The following is a 14,142-nucleotide window of genomic DNA, read 5'->3' on the forward strand; positions in this document are numbered from 1 at the left end:
CCTAGGTTCTTTAAAACCTGCAGTGTTGTGGCATTATTGGTTTGCTTCTGTTGGCACAAAGGCAAAATGTCTGGGTGGAGATGGTTTCGTTAGAGACTAAAAAGAGTTCCGTATTGATAGGAATATCACAAGCAAGCCCAAGCCCAAATAGCAGACTTAGTAATAGTAAAACAGTTGTTGGCTAGGTTTCTTTCCCAGCAGCGTCCTCTAGGGATCATTTTTAACCCTAGTTGCTATATTTAGTAGTGAACTGGAAGTTTACTTAAAATCATTGCTGCAGTAGTGTGCAGAGGTCATGAGGACTGAAGCACTGAATTGAGTACCAGCCAACAAGAAGCATTTCAGTACAGAAGTTGGAGGCTTTTCCTGGGAAACACTGTCTTGGATTTAAATTTTTGCAAGTGGCAGCTATTTATAACAGATCATCACTGTCCGTGGAAGACCTACAGCTAGGAGGGCTAAGCATGACTTCGGAGCTCTTGTGTTTCAGGTTGTTACAGTGCTGTTGGAAAGCTGTGTGTTGTTCTACTGCCAAATCAAGAAAGAACCACAACATTTTGATAGGCTTCCATTAATCCTTCATTATAGTGCTATACTGTACTTGTATGTAATAGCTCATCAAAAAACAAACAAACAAACAAAAAAAGATTTAGTGTGAAAATCTGTTGCTACCTAAAAAAGTAAAGTAATAGCTTTCTGCTTCTTTATCTGTTAGATACAGCACTATAAAACCGAAGCTTAAAAATTGAAGCATAACAAAACTTTTTTATTGGAAAGATTTGTGGAGGAAAAAGATTTTTCACCACTGAAAACCACTATAGCATAAATCAGTATTTTGAAATAATTATTAACTAAGCTTTTTTTTTTTTTTTAAGTCCTATTTTGTCTATTGTGTTGAAGATCAGTTGGATGATCGCACCAGATCATTCCGTTCTCATTTCTAAAGGCTAATTCTCACCCATGTAACTGGGGAAAAGAAAACCTAGCACAAGTATGGCATTTACAGTTTACTTGTTCATTTATGTTCCTGTTTTCACAGTATTTGTAACTGGGAAAAAAATAATCATGGTATTAAATGGAAACAATCTTAAAAGGCATGATTGATGATATCATTAAACTTCAGATTATTTCATAAACACCTTCATAAATCAATTTTATTTGTGGTGTGGGATGAAAATGAAAAATGCCCTTACAATGAGTTATCATTCAGGATGTATTTATTAGCTAGCCTAGGAGTTATATTCACCCAGTGGCTACATTTGAACATTTAATAGAAATAATGTTGACCTATTCATTTCATAATGGAAAAGACAGTTAAAGGCAATCTGGAAAAATACCTTTAGAAAATTGGGATTCATAAGCTTGCTTGATGCACTGATCGTATATAAGAGAAATAAGATTTATCTTTGAAGGCTATTTTCTGCCTGGTCTTATTTGTCTTTTCTTCACAAGGAAAGGGTTGGCTAATCCTAGTTTTGTTCAGGCTTTTTAGTTGGGTTTACCTTATCATAAGGATACTTGACATTGGTTTGTTTTTCTATAAGAACATAAATGGGCTCTGATATTCTCCAGTTTGGTTTTACCTTTTTTATGAAAAAGGAAAATGGGTGAATTTCTTAGTCAATTACAGTTCTAATGTCTGAAACAGAATAATACCCTTTGTATTTCTTGAGATCTCACAAATAAATGAGAAAACTAGTATCTGCTGGTACCAAAATAGTTTATTCTTCATTGTTAGGTATCTTTTGATCATAATTTCCCAGAATTTTATAAAGAAATTGTCATACATTGTTTTCTTTTGGAGGTTGCTGTTGCCAACCAGACTAAGTTTATTCTTTAGCAGCAAGTACCTGTTATATCCATTGAATATTGAAACCCAAATTTTATAGTGCTCTTTAGACTGAAGCTGTTTTCTACTTCATACTCAAGAAATGTTTTCACATAAAATTTAAATGTCATGAAAATCATTGCAACTTCTCTTTGTGTTGTATTTCATTAGAGGGCCTAATTATGGTGATACTGACAGAAACATTTGAAATTTCTGTTTCTCAGTCTGTTTAATGTGTTTTATAAATGACACTTCATTATTTCATTTTAATTAGACTCGTGTGGTATGTGAAGCCAAAGGATTTAAATTTTTTTCCTTTTTTTTTCCTTTTTTTTTTTTTTTGCTTTGTTTTTACAATTAAGAGGGCATTTTTATCAAAAAAAACTTATGCTGACATGAATTGTTGGTAAGACCCTCATGTTGTTGACATTGGTTGTGAACCTTATTATATACTGCATCTCTAAAGTTGATGCTATTGATTTGGCTTTTATAGCAGTTAGTCCTGTTTCGAACTAAATTTTATGCTGGATTAATAGGCAAATTATTAGGCTGTTCTTTTTGAAATTACCAGTGATCCGGTCTTGCTAAGTGCGCTTCTGTCGTTAGGCTGACAGTGTGTATGTGCTACCTATAAAACTTTCCTCGTATAAAACGCAGAGCAAATGAAATGCAAATAAATTTTTTGTTACCTTGTAGTAGAAATGATTGGCTGTATTTCACAGAATGAGGCTTAGGAGAATTTTTCCTTTATGTTTTTAATGGCCCAATCCAGAAGGCATCTGAGAGCTGGCTTTATTTAGCATTTATTGAGATGGGCATAGTGTTGAGTGTGCATTAAATTGTGCGTGCTGGTTTAACGATCAGAAAAGCTCATCACACTCTAGCTCCATCCTTCCTGCCTGCTCTGCCAGGAAGCTATGAGAAGATGTAGTACAGCTGGCTATCCTGGCTTTGAGCCATGCGGGGATTTGCCTACATATCAGGAATCCCCTCCTTTCCCTCAGAAAAATAACTCTCTCTTAGGCAGAAGTGCTAAAATAAAAGGCAGGATCTAATTACACCATAAACTTTAACCACCTTTTTCTCCTATGTGAGAAATTTCTGTATTCATGCTGTGCTCGTTTCCATACTCATGCTAAGTGCAGGGAGAATGTTTTATAGAAAAAGATAAAATGAATGCAGTTTGAAAAGAAAAATGATTATTTTTTTCAGGTCATGGTCTTGCATGCCTGAAAGCTATCTGAACTGTGTGTTTCGACCATTTTGCTGCAATGCTAATATTGCTACAATACAAATGATTGTCATCTTTACCACAGTCGAAAATGTTTGCACAGGTCGTAAAGATTTCCTCCCATGAAATCCCGTTTCCCTTGAATTTGACAATGGACAATGTAACCTTGAATTTGGTTACTTGTCTTTTATTGCAGTTCCAAATATCTTTGACTGAGCAAGTCAAGTACTGTAAAGTTGCAGTTGAGAAGGTCCAGATTCCAGAAAAAAAAAATAATAATAATTAAAAATAAATAAATAAATAAATAAAACACTTTATGGCAAAGAGAGGAAGAGAGTTTCAGTAAATCAGTTGAGCGACCCAGTTTATGATGGTAGCCACAAGCTGTGTGTATACCAGAGCTGAATAAGCGTTGGCATGCAGTAGCAAATGCCACCAAAACAAGCGGGTCGTGGAACTGGACTGTGAAGCTCCACCAGAGAAGAGAATGGATTAAATGGTTAAATTTGAATCATGGAGGCAGATCATACTGCTGTGTGCAAACGTGAAATGAGGTTGCTTTCTTTCTTCTCTCATGTGACTCATTCTCTCTAAGCAGAAGCAGCATTGTATGTATTAAGGAATCAGCTTGAAATGATGTAGAAGAATATAAAGTAAGACAGAGCAAAAGGAAGTAATTTTCATTTAAATTGAGGCAGTGCCTCATAAAAGAATTGTACTTTTTAAAAATGCGTATCACTTAAACTGTTGTCAAAATTGAATGACAGTGTGTGTTATTTGCATTACCTTAAATTTCTTTGGTAATAAAATGATTCATCGTGCTACATACAGTGATTCCAATAAGAATGCAAAAACATTTTTTTTTTTTTTGCCAATGCGAATAATTATACATTAGGGTCCATGATTCCTGTCAGTATGTGGCTGCTGAAGAAACTGATCGTTACCCAGAATAATTACAAAGTACATATCTTTCCATATTATTCTGTAGTATCCATTGCTCTAACTGTAGATTTCAGCCTAATAAACATGTCCATTAATGAAGCACTGCAAAGAATACTTCCCAGAAAACTTGCAAGTAGCCTGGCAGGCACTGTCTGGTGTTGCTCTGTGTGATCAGGACAGGGTCGGGGTTATAGCCCCGTGCCACCACGCACTCTATTGGCACTGAGCCTTCACTTCAGAGTCATTAAAAGCAGAGCCCTAACTTAAATTAACTATTTAATTGCATGGCACCTTCTGAGGCAGGAAGACCAAGAGCAGCTACACTGCGTGGCAGATCTGGAAGAACTGTCCTCAGTGGACTGATGAAGTTCTGTGTTTCCTGGTGGAGCGATGCTTACTGTGGTGCAAAGCATGGTCAGTGAGCTCAGGGAGGTTTTGAAATGAACGTCTCTTTTAAGGCTTTAGCCATTGTAGATAAGTACTGGAACTATCCTGCTAATCAAAGGACCTTCATTATGGACTCCCATTAGAGCTTCAGAGAAGAGACATCCTTGCTGAGTGTGACGTGCTTCTTCGAGTGGCACAGATTTTGTTGAGGAAAATTCCTCAGAATTTTGTGGCTCTCCAAGCAACAGATAGATTTAGATTGCATGGTGTTTTTTCTGTTTGTTTGTTTGTTTTGTAGGTTTTTTGATTTTATTTATTTATTATTTTTTTTTACATAGCACAAATGGAGAGAGGTAAATCCCAGTCTAAGAGACTAGGATTTTTGAGGAAGTGCTACAGTGTAAATTATTCTCTCAAGCAGAGAAATAATGTAGTAAAATGGACTCTCTTCATTAATTGTCTGAGGATCTTTGACACTGTGTACAGCGATCACAGAAGATCTGTTAATTTTAGACAGATAGGAGGCCTTAGCATTCTTCATAAGCAAGCCATAAGACTATCCAACGCAGAGGTAAATTGTACAATTTAAAGTACTGTTTGAGAAAATGCTTGACTTCTGTTGTGTCTTCTGAAAATGTATATGGCTTTCTTGTTTTTTGGAAAACACTGAGAATCAGTTTCACATCAAAAAGGGTGAAAATATGAATGCTAAATAAAACAACATGCTAAGTTTAGTCAAAAGCAATGTTTTGGGAGGACCCAGTATGTTAATGAACATGTGTGACTTGTAATATTCATTTATGTATGAATATTTATTTATTTATTTATGAATATTTATTTATTTAAATATTTATTTATGGGGATTTAATACCCACTCAGAAATGCATGAGACAAGAAGGTCATTTCACCAACAAATGATGGTATATTAGTTTTTCATTTTAATCATTTTCCTTGCTATTTTTTAATTCTTTGGTATATTGCTTTTAGTAGTGAAGTGTAGAATCTTAAGCTTGGTTTTCTTTTGAGACAAACTGATTTGCATTTGATACAGAAAAATGAATTGTGAGCTTTCACTGAGACTTTCTAGTGTCGGTATTTCCATAGGAAGAGCAGTTCTCAAAGAAGCTCATTTCCTGTAGCTAGCATTTAATTTTAAATGCCTTCAAAAAGACAAAATATTAAACTTATATGTCTGTTTCACTTGTAAGAAACAAACCAAAAGTAATCTGGTCAATAAAGCAAGTTACTGTATTTTCTGACATGCACTTTTGCATGGAATGCCTACTATTTGTTGAGTGTGTGTGTATTTAATTGCTGCTAAATTGTTTCATGTCTGCGTTTCTGTAGTGTAATTAAATGAGAAATATGAGAAATTTTCATAGTGCTCAATCTATTAAGGAAAGGATTATGTTTTCATAGTATATTGATGCCTCAATCCGAAGTTGTAAGACTAATGATGCCAACAAAGATGACGATAATGCTTTCTTTTGGTGTGTGTTGATGAACAATTCTGTACTGGGACTACGACTGGGGATGTTCTGGTGTTGGACTAAGGTGGACTCAGAGCATCCTGGAAAAGAACTTTTTATGCAGAGAGGCCGTACATTATGTCTTGTCTTCCCCTTATTTATTGTGAATATAACATAACCGATCGTGCTTTTCTTGGACAAGTGCACTTGGATTGTTTACTGTTCCAGTCTGAATCTCTAAAAAAAAATCATGAATTTTAGAAATTATTACTACATTATTGCAATTTAGTGTTAACAAGCATTACAATTTATATAAAGTATATAAAGTTTTTTTATTAAAAGTTTGTGAGATGTATTTTGGAAACGGAGAGTTGAAATGTTAGAATAAGACAAACTCAGAGCAGGGATTGATATTTGCATAACTTTTAGATGATTCACTGAAAGCATTGATCTTCACACTTTTTCATTTAAATTAACAATCTGCTCTTTCAGGTGTTCTCATTGGTTTTACACAATTGACTAGTATCAATGAATGGTGTGGCCTGAACTTGAAGCTGGGCAACACATATGAAAGCCCATGATTGTGCATGTGTCTCAGAAGAAAAAAACTAGAATTAGCTAATAGATTTGTAATAACTCAGAAGTATTTTAGGTGTATTTCAAAGGAGAAGCTGGTCATGAATCCTTTGGGAAGTTCATGAACATTTTTTGCTTGTATGTCTTTTTTTGTGTGTGTATTACGGAGGATTTTTATTCATGAAATTTTGGTAGACAAATTGTAATAGGGTTAACACTGGGTACTGTCATTTGATTCCTAATGACTGGATAACATATATACCATGAAACTACAGGATTAAGAATATTGTCAATGTGAATCCTTGGTTTTTGATGTAAGAGTAAATGAAGAATTCCTGGATTCTCTTTTTAGCTCAGCATTCTTCTTCAAACTTGAAATATTTAAAACATTTTTTTAGTCGGGGAGTTGCTCATTAAGTGGATGAAAAAACTTGAATTTTCAAAATAAGCAGTCTGTCTTCATTGTTGCTTAATACAGCTTCCTTTTATCTTTTGTCTTTTCCAGGTATGAATACCAGCAAGAGTGAGACAGTGAAAGAACATCCCTTACAACCCTCTAGAAGATCGCTGCCATGCTTAGCTCAGAGCCAAACTCATCCTCAGAGTCTGAGCAAGCATTCTTCATTTCTGCAGCCAAATCGTGTGCAGCCACAGCCTCGGCCTCAGCCCCTAAGTGCAGGGACATCTACAGCTACAGTGGATGTAGTGTCAGAGCGAGGTAAGAGACTGTCTCTCAGCAGCTTCTTCCAACACTGGGTATGGAAGGGCTCCTCGGGAACATTATTCATAGTCCTGTGATACCTTAGATACGGTTTTTTAGCATCTTCCATTAAATTACAGTGGCATCTGATAAGCTTTGATATGTTTGGGTATCTACAGTTTGTTGAGGAGATGGTGACAGAGTTGTATGCAACAGCTAGAAGAACCTTGGTGCTGAGTTCTTGAGTGGAATCCCTATGTTTGAAGCGAGGCTTAAAAAATTTTTGCCTATTTATCTAAATTACAAGCTATTTGTGCTCGCTGAAAATAAGACAAGGAACTGCTCACATATGCTGTGAAACAGCATGAAAGTTTCAGTAGTCTGTCCTAGGATAGAGAGGAAAAAAATAAATACTGGGCCTTCTGTACTAAAAGTCTTTGAGTATGAACATGTTGGAGCAGACTTCATCATTCACTGTCATGATCCAGGGAAGAGTGCTATGAAGAGAATGAGAGAAAGGAGAATATACCTATGAATGTTAGCTTGTGTTGGGCACAGGCTCTACTTTTATTTTATGATTGCTATTTTAATAGATAAGCATGCCTTAACAGAGATACTAGTGTAGCTGCAGATTTCAGTCATTGTGTATGTACGCTATTGCCAAACACTCTTGTCAAATCTGTGTGAACCTGTATAGATCAAATTGACTGGCTTCTGCTGCTAAATTTTGTAAAGTCTTTCCTTAATGTCGATAGGCACTAAATGTTACTCTAGTAAGTTATTTTACCAAGTTAAACTTCTTGCTGGAAGAGTGAAAGTCTTCAGTAAAGTGGTAGTTTTTTTCTTCTGCCAGTGGAAAGTACTTATCAACACTTGAGCATATTTCTTGTGTTTTGAGTCACTGACGGCTTTAAAAAGTGTATCATGCTTTCATACCTGTGTATGATGATATGACTATTGCTTTTATTCCAGCTAAAGTGATGGAGACTTTGGAAAACAACTTGATCAAGCTGTCTAATACAGAATACAGTGATCCATTTTTAGGTAAGTTTATGTCTGAACTAAAGTAATAACGAATTGCCGATGCTTCTATTACACTTCTGGTATTTCTGTGTGGAAGAGCAATACTCATCCTAAACTGCCAGGTTGTTTTGAAATGGGAGAATAAATGTGACTACTGAAGTGTGTGCTATCATAGATATTTTAAGGGAGACATTTCAGAAAGTTCCGTAATACTTTCTCAATTTTTAGACCAACAATAAATAGTGATTAAAGAGACATATATATTTTCATACATTTAATGTAACCTTTTTCCATAACAGTCCTTCATAATACAATCACTTTGAAGCATACTTTAGAAATTCCTTTGAAATTGTGGGTTTTTCTGCTATTATTATTATTCCTGTATATTACTTTATTCAGGATTGTCATGGTTGCAGTCGTTGTTATGTTGTTTTTGTTCTACATATTCACACACAAAGGATCTGGGAAAAAAAATTACACAGAAAAATAGCTGTAATTGGGGCATATTTGTACCTGCACTTAATGCTATTCTGATGCTGAAAGCCAAAGAAAGTAGAAAAGCCTTAAAATAATGTCATCCTTGCAATGTCAAACAGAGACTATATACACACAAAAAGAATAACTTATAGGTTCCAGAACTATTTTTTTAAATTCCCTGTCTGTATATCCCCCATTAGAAGTACATAAAGATTTTGCTGTACCTTGCACAACTACTGTGAAAGCTTTTTTTGTTCAGAGTCAGCGTAGCATCCAACTAAAAATGTTATCTTCATGCTGAAGGAAAGAGATTTGCTTTCAGAAAGCTATTTCGGCTTAGCTCTCACTCGTTTTTGTATTGATTTTTCTTGCTTCCTAAAATATATGATAGAGAAAAAATTCTTCAGAGTCTCCTAAAGCAGTGGCTACTGGAAATGTGAGTGAAACTGATAGTTCCTCCAAAACAAAGTAAAAATGTTTCAAAATCATGACAGAGTCCAAAAACTTAGCATGAAGATTGTGTTAGAAAACCACACGTCTCAGGTTCCTGCTGAAGTTAGTGCTGTCCCTCAGTGTAATTGGTTTCATTGGGTAGGCAAGTATGGGTATGAGAAGTTTACACGGTTACTCTTAATTTCTTTTTTCTTTCTTTTTTTTTTTTTAATCCTGTTCTTTTATTTCATTATTTTATTTATTTCATTTTATTATTTTATTTATTTCATTAATTGCTTACATATACACATATTGATATTATTGCGTATTTACGTGTGGTAGAGGAAATCTTTTCTTTTAGTAAGTGATGCACTATTCTTCCTTCATATCCACTTGGTTTTCACCTGAAAATAAATGTGGAGACCTCAGAGACTGAGGAAAAGATAGATCAAGTCCCATCAGCTCAAAATTGTATTAAAGTTTTCTGTGGATGTTCTCTTCTGATTATGGCCATGCTATTTGAAGAGACAGAAGAAAATACTTAAATGGTAGCCTTTTTCTAAGGTAATTTGCATGTGTAAATCGAGACACTCCCCAATTATATCACTGAAATCAGTGGAACTATTATATAATTAAAGAAGTGTGATTGGTTGGGATCTTCACCTACAGGCACGAAACAGTATTTATAAATAAATCCCAGAAAGGAGTAGTAGAGGTTGTATTAGATAAAATCAGCATTAAGCTCACCAAGAGAAATCAGAGACAGTTAAATAAATAAATAAATAAATAAATAAACAAACAACCTTTCTGTAAACCTTCAAAATTCATTCATTTTTTTTTTTTCCTTTTGAGGATCTTGTTTATGTGGGTAAGAAATTGTCTGCAAGACTGAGCCATTCTGTGATTCTAAAGCAAAAATAGATTTTTTTTCCTGAATCTGAACAGTCAAGGGAGTATTGCTGCTTGAGCTTTGATCACCAAGGAAGTGAGAATGATGCAGTGCTGCTCCAAGCTTTAGTCGGCATTCTGGCACTTTGATAGAGTTTGCAAAACAGTCTGACTAATGGGTATCATCTTTTTAAGAAACCTTTTCAAACCGTTCTCCTGAGAACATGAAAGAATGCTGAATTAAGTGTTTGTGGTGAATTTTTAATTAGACTGTATTGTGGAAGTGTACACAAAATAGACCAAGTGGCTTTCTTCTCTTTCAGAATTGTAACTGACTGGATCTTCTACCTTTTTGTGAGAAAGGGATTTATAGGCATCAGATAAACGATTTGAATTCAGTGGAAAGCTTCTCCTTTAATTAATTGACTGTAGCTAAGGCCATAAATGTGTTGCACTTATTTAGTCAGTAATACTGATGAATTTGTAAAGTAGGCAGATCATGTATTACACCTTTGTTACAGTTAACGCAGCCAAACAGAATCAAGGACATAATGGTTTTATGTGTTCGTTGTTTTGTGTGTTTTTTTTTTTTTTTTCTCCTCTGTCAGTTTTAGGTGGTAAGTAGTGTTTTTAATTTGAGGAATCAGGAAATTCAAGGAAAGAAATAGGCCCTGAGCTTTTGTAATGTATAATGTGATCTGTGGGGTTTCAGATGTGCCGTAATGCTCTGTGCTTAGCCAAAGCTTAGTGCAAATTCACATCCCGCAAAGGTTAATGGGGCCTTTAGATCTTACACAAGCTGGAAAGCACCTGATGCTTGGTTCTGGACCTTAAATAAACAGGATTCATTGCATTTCTCAAAGGGTGGTTGTAGAAATGTTCTATTCTCTCCAGAGCAAATCATGCTATTGCTTTTACTCCCTTGAAAATGTTCCTTCTCTTCCTAAGTTTTTGAATTATAGAAGAGTATTAAGTTATTTTGTCAACTGTCTGACCCTGTCTCTTATTTTAGCTTGAGTTTTCAATAGGCAAATCTGAAATCTGAGCTTGCTGTTCACCAAGGACATTAATCACTCAAGCTTCAGGGCAGCTTCTTTTATGACTTGTACTTTTCGAATGAGTTAAATGTTCCTCATTTTAGAGTGCTGAGAAAACAGCTTTTTACCTAAGACCTTCCCTAACAGACACATATGCCTGCTAACCAATATAGTATGGCTCCAACTCTGGATGTGTACGTGGAAAAAACAGTTACAGTGAATTTGTTCTCAACAGAAATAAATTTGTCAACCCATTTAGCTACAAGTAGCTAGTCAAATCCAATAACCACACATGTGGGGGAATTTCCTGAATAAGTTTCTTGATGAGAAAATCCAAGTTCGTCAAGACTTCTTTGAAAATATCTGTGGGAGAAGATTTCTGACAGTGGGGGAGATGTGCGGAGTAACCAGTACCCTGACAGGCAAGCTGTCTGTCAAGGAGTGGAAAGCTGAGAGCTGAGTTACTGATTTCTGCAGGAGTGGTACACACAGCAACTTAGTGACATTGTTACAGTCTGTAATACCTGGAATTTTTCTTGAAAGATGCCTGAAGTTTTTGTTCTAGTATTAAACTGGAAAACTTCAGAGCAACTGTTATAGAGACAGTATTTACTGCCTAGCTAACATCTTTGATGCCAGACACGGGGGAGATGCTTATGTAGGATGACAGACACACTCAGGCTGTCTCAGTATGGTATTTCAGGTAGGAAGAACAGGATGTTTGTGATAGAGCGCTTACCTGCAGTGCGTTCTCATACTAACAATATGGCCGTACATTTTGTGATGAAAACTACAGGATCTGTATGACTTTGTGTCACGTTGCACAAATTAAATTTCAGGAGACAATGCATGTTATGTTGATGTGATAGTCACAAATAATTAAAATGTGTAGTTATAGCAACATGAGAAAACCCTTTCCCATGCTATTTTAGAATTGGGTGTCAGGATCTTATAAGAAGTAAATAAAAGAAAATTTGAAAATACGTGTGTTGTATAGGTAGATGCATGGAAATCTGGGTTACACAAGAACATGGACGTTAATATTACTGAATTTATTGCCATAAAAAATATTACGATGTCATCCATTTTTAATAGGTTTGAAAGTCATACCAATGCAACTCAAGCAGTTGACATTCACCCTCTCAAAGGGAATTCAACATTGTGCTTTCTTTCTAAGTCTTCTCTCTGTGGATATTTGCTTGAACATACTGGTTTATATTTACGTTCTTTTCTGATTTTATTGTGCTTTGTTTTTCTTCTGAAAGATGTGCTCAGCAATTAGTTCAGTAGTGCCAGCTGGATTTAAATGACATAGGAGGTTTGATTTCAGTTACTAAATTTGCCTTTACTGCAGCTACCAATAATAGTGGCTCTATGTAGAGTTACACAAAGTAATTAAGTGGGAAATATTTACTAGGAGCAACCACATACAGAAAGTCAAATGCCAGAAATGACATGAGCTCCTTCCTGTAATGCATAGTATGGATTAAAAATATATATATATATTAAAAAAAAAAAAAAACAAAACTGTCTAAGGCTCACAGAAACAGGAAATAATCTTCCACTGAGTAGTGTGTTCTTTTCTCAAGTCATTCTCTGTGTTCAGCAGTAGGAGCAGAAGGGCAGATAGGTGGCATGTTTTTCTACCTGCTAAGTTCATTTGAATCACTAAAACTACTGTCATTAGCATTGCCAGGTTTGAATTATTTTATGTCCACTTCCAAACCTCATAAGCCAGATTTACAAAGGGATTTCTTATTACAATACAGATTAATGTTGTTTAAATTCCTGTTTAACGCGTAAATAGCTAGGGCATCAAGATTTTGAGAAGTTAGGCTGTAGCAAAAGTACAGTTAAACTAGGAGGAAAAACTTGTGAATCTGATGCTCAGTCTACTTGTTAACTTGAAAATCTAATTTGCTCGTTCTGACAGAAATATATGCATATAAGTAACTTTCTAAACTGTGTCAAAGTAGGCAGAACTATGACATGCTGAAATGTCTCATTTCAATTAAGATGTCAAAAATGAGCAATGGATAATACAATCAATAGAAATTGGCATTCAGGGTTTAGCTATAATGAGCATCTAATTTTAATTTATTTGGCAGTTTTTATCAGCTGCCTCATTAGCAATTAAAACTTCGTAATTCATTTATTCTTTTTTTTTTCTTTTTCTGAATTAGGTCAATTATGAGTGCTTTATGCATAGTAATGCAGAGGTTGCAAAGAATATGATTCAAGAATATGACTCAGGCTTAATTTCTGCTTCAACAGAAAAGTGATGTTTCCATTGTGGTTCTTAGAATACATTTTTCAAAACCTTGTTTCATCTTCAGGTAAAGTCAGCATGGGTTAACTGTGGTGACATCTATTCGGACTGTGTCCTGAGATGGCAGAAAATCTGCCTTAGGATACTTGGTAATGTACACAGTGTCTGAGGGCATTGTGCAGCTGCCACAGTAGAGCTGGTTCCAGCCTGGAGAGCTGGCAGCATGAGTGATGCAGCTAAGCAATCCATTAGGAATGTAATGCTCACTGGAACTAGGTAAGGATTAGTCTTCTGAAAGTATAATATTGAGGTTCAAAATATGTAAGTACTTTGGGCATTTAATCCACCTGTACTAATTCTGTATGCCATTTTAGCTCCTCCAGATAGCTAAAAACCTGCCTGGCTCCCTTTTTAAAACTTAGATATATTCTGTGTAATGGTTACAATTGTCAGAAAGCTCTTGAGAAATCGTACACTTAAAAAAAAAAAAAAAAAAAAAAAAAAAAAAAAAGCCTGCACTCATCAGCTATGCTAGCATTTGGTATATAAGTATGTATATGCAGGTAGCTGAAAAACCTTTAATGGTATATTTACAATAATGGCCTAAATCCATCACAACCTCATTTATCTGAGTGTCTAGTGATATCCTCCTGCAGGTTATTTATTGTTTCTGGGACTAAAATTGGGGCAAAAGGGGATTAATTTCTTGACCAATAATCTAATTCTTTCTAAAGCTTACATGGTCCAACAAGAATCATCTTATCAAAATTTGTGAAATAAAACTATCAAGGAATAATTTTTATATGACTTTCCCTTTCAATAGTAGTGTCAGGTTTCAGTTGAAAAAGATCTTCTATCCTACACCAGTTATCTAAGTTATCAA

The 14,142-nt window shown here is 35.2% G+C and overlaps 1 protein-coding gene across 5 annotated transcripts in view; it reads left to right on the forward strand.

Moving 5' to 3' along the window:
• ANO3 (anoctamin 3) overlaps positions 1 to 14,142 on the forward strand; it is a 206,469-nt gene that overhangs the window by 106,722 nt on the left and 85,605 nt on the right. For all 5 annotated transcript variants that reach the window (XM_032187907.1, XM_032187908.1, XM_032187911.1 and 2 more), the window contains exons 2-3: positions 6,939 to 7,151; positions 8,106 to 8,177. In XM_032187907.1, the coding sequence (XP_032043798.1) occupies positions 6,939 to 7,151; positions 8,106 to 8,177 (285 nt within the window). The remainder of the gene's footprint in view (positions 1 to 6,938; positions 7,152 to 8,105; positions 8,178 to 14,142) is intronic.

This window comes from Aythya fuligula, chromosome 5 (genome assembly GCF_009819795.1).
Source record: "Aythya fuligula isolate bAytFul2 chromosome 5, bAytFul2.pri, whole genome shotgun sequence".
NCBI lineage: Eukaryota > Metazoa > Chordata > Aves > Anseriformes > Anatidae > Aythya > Aythya fuligula.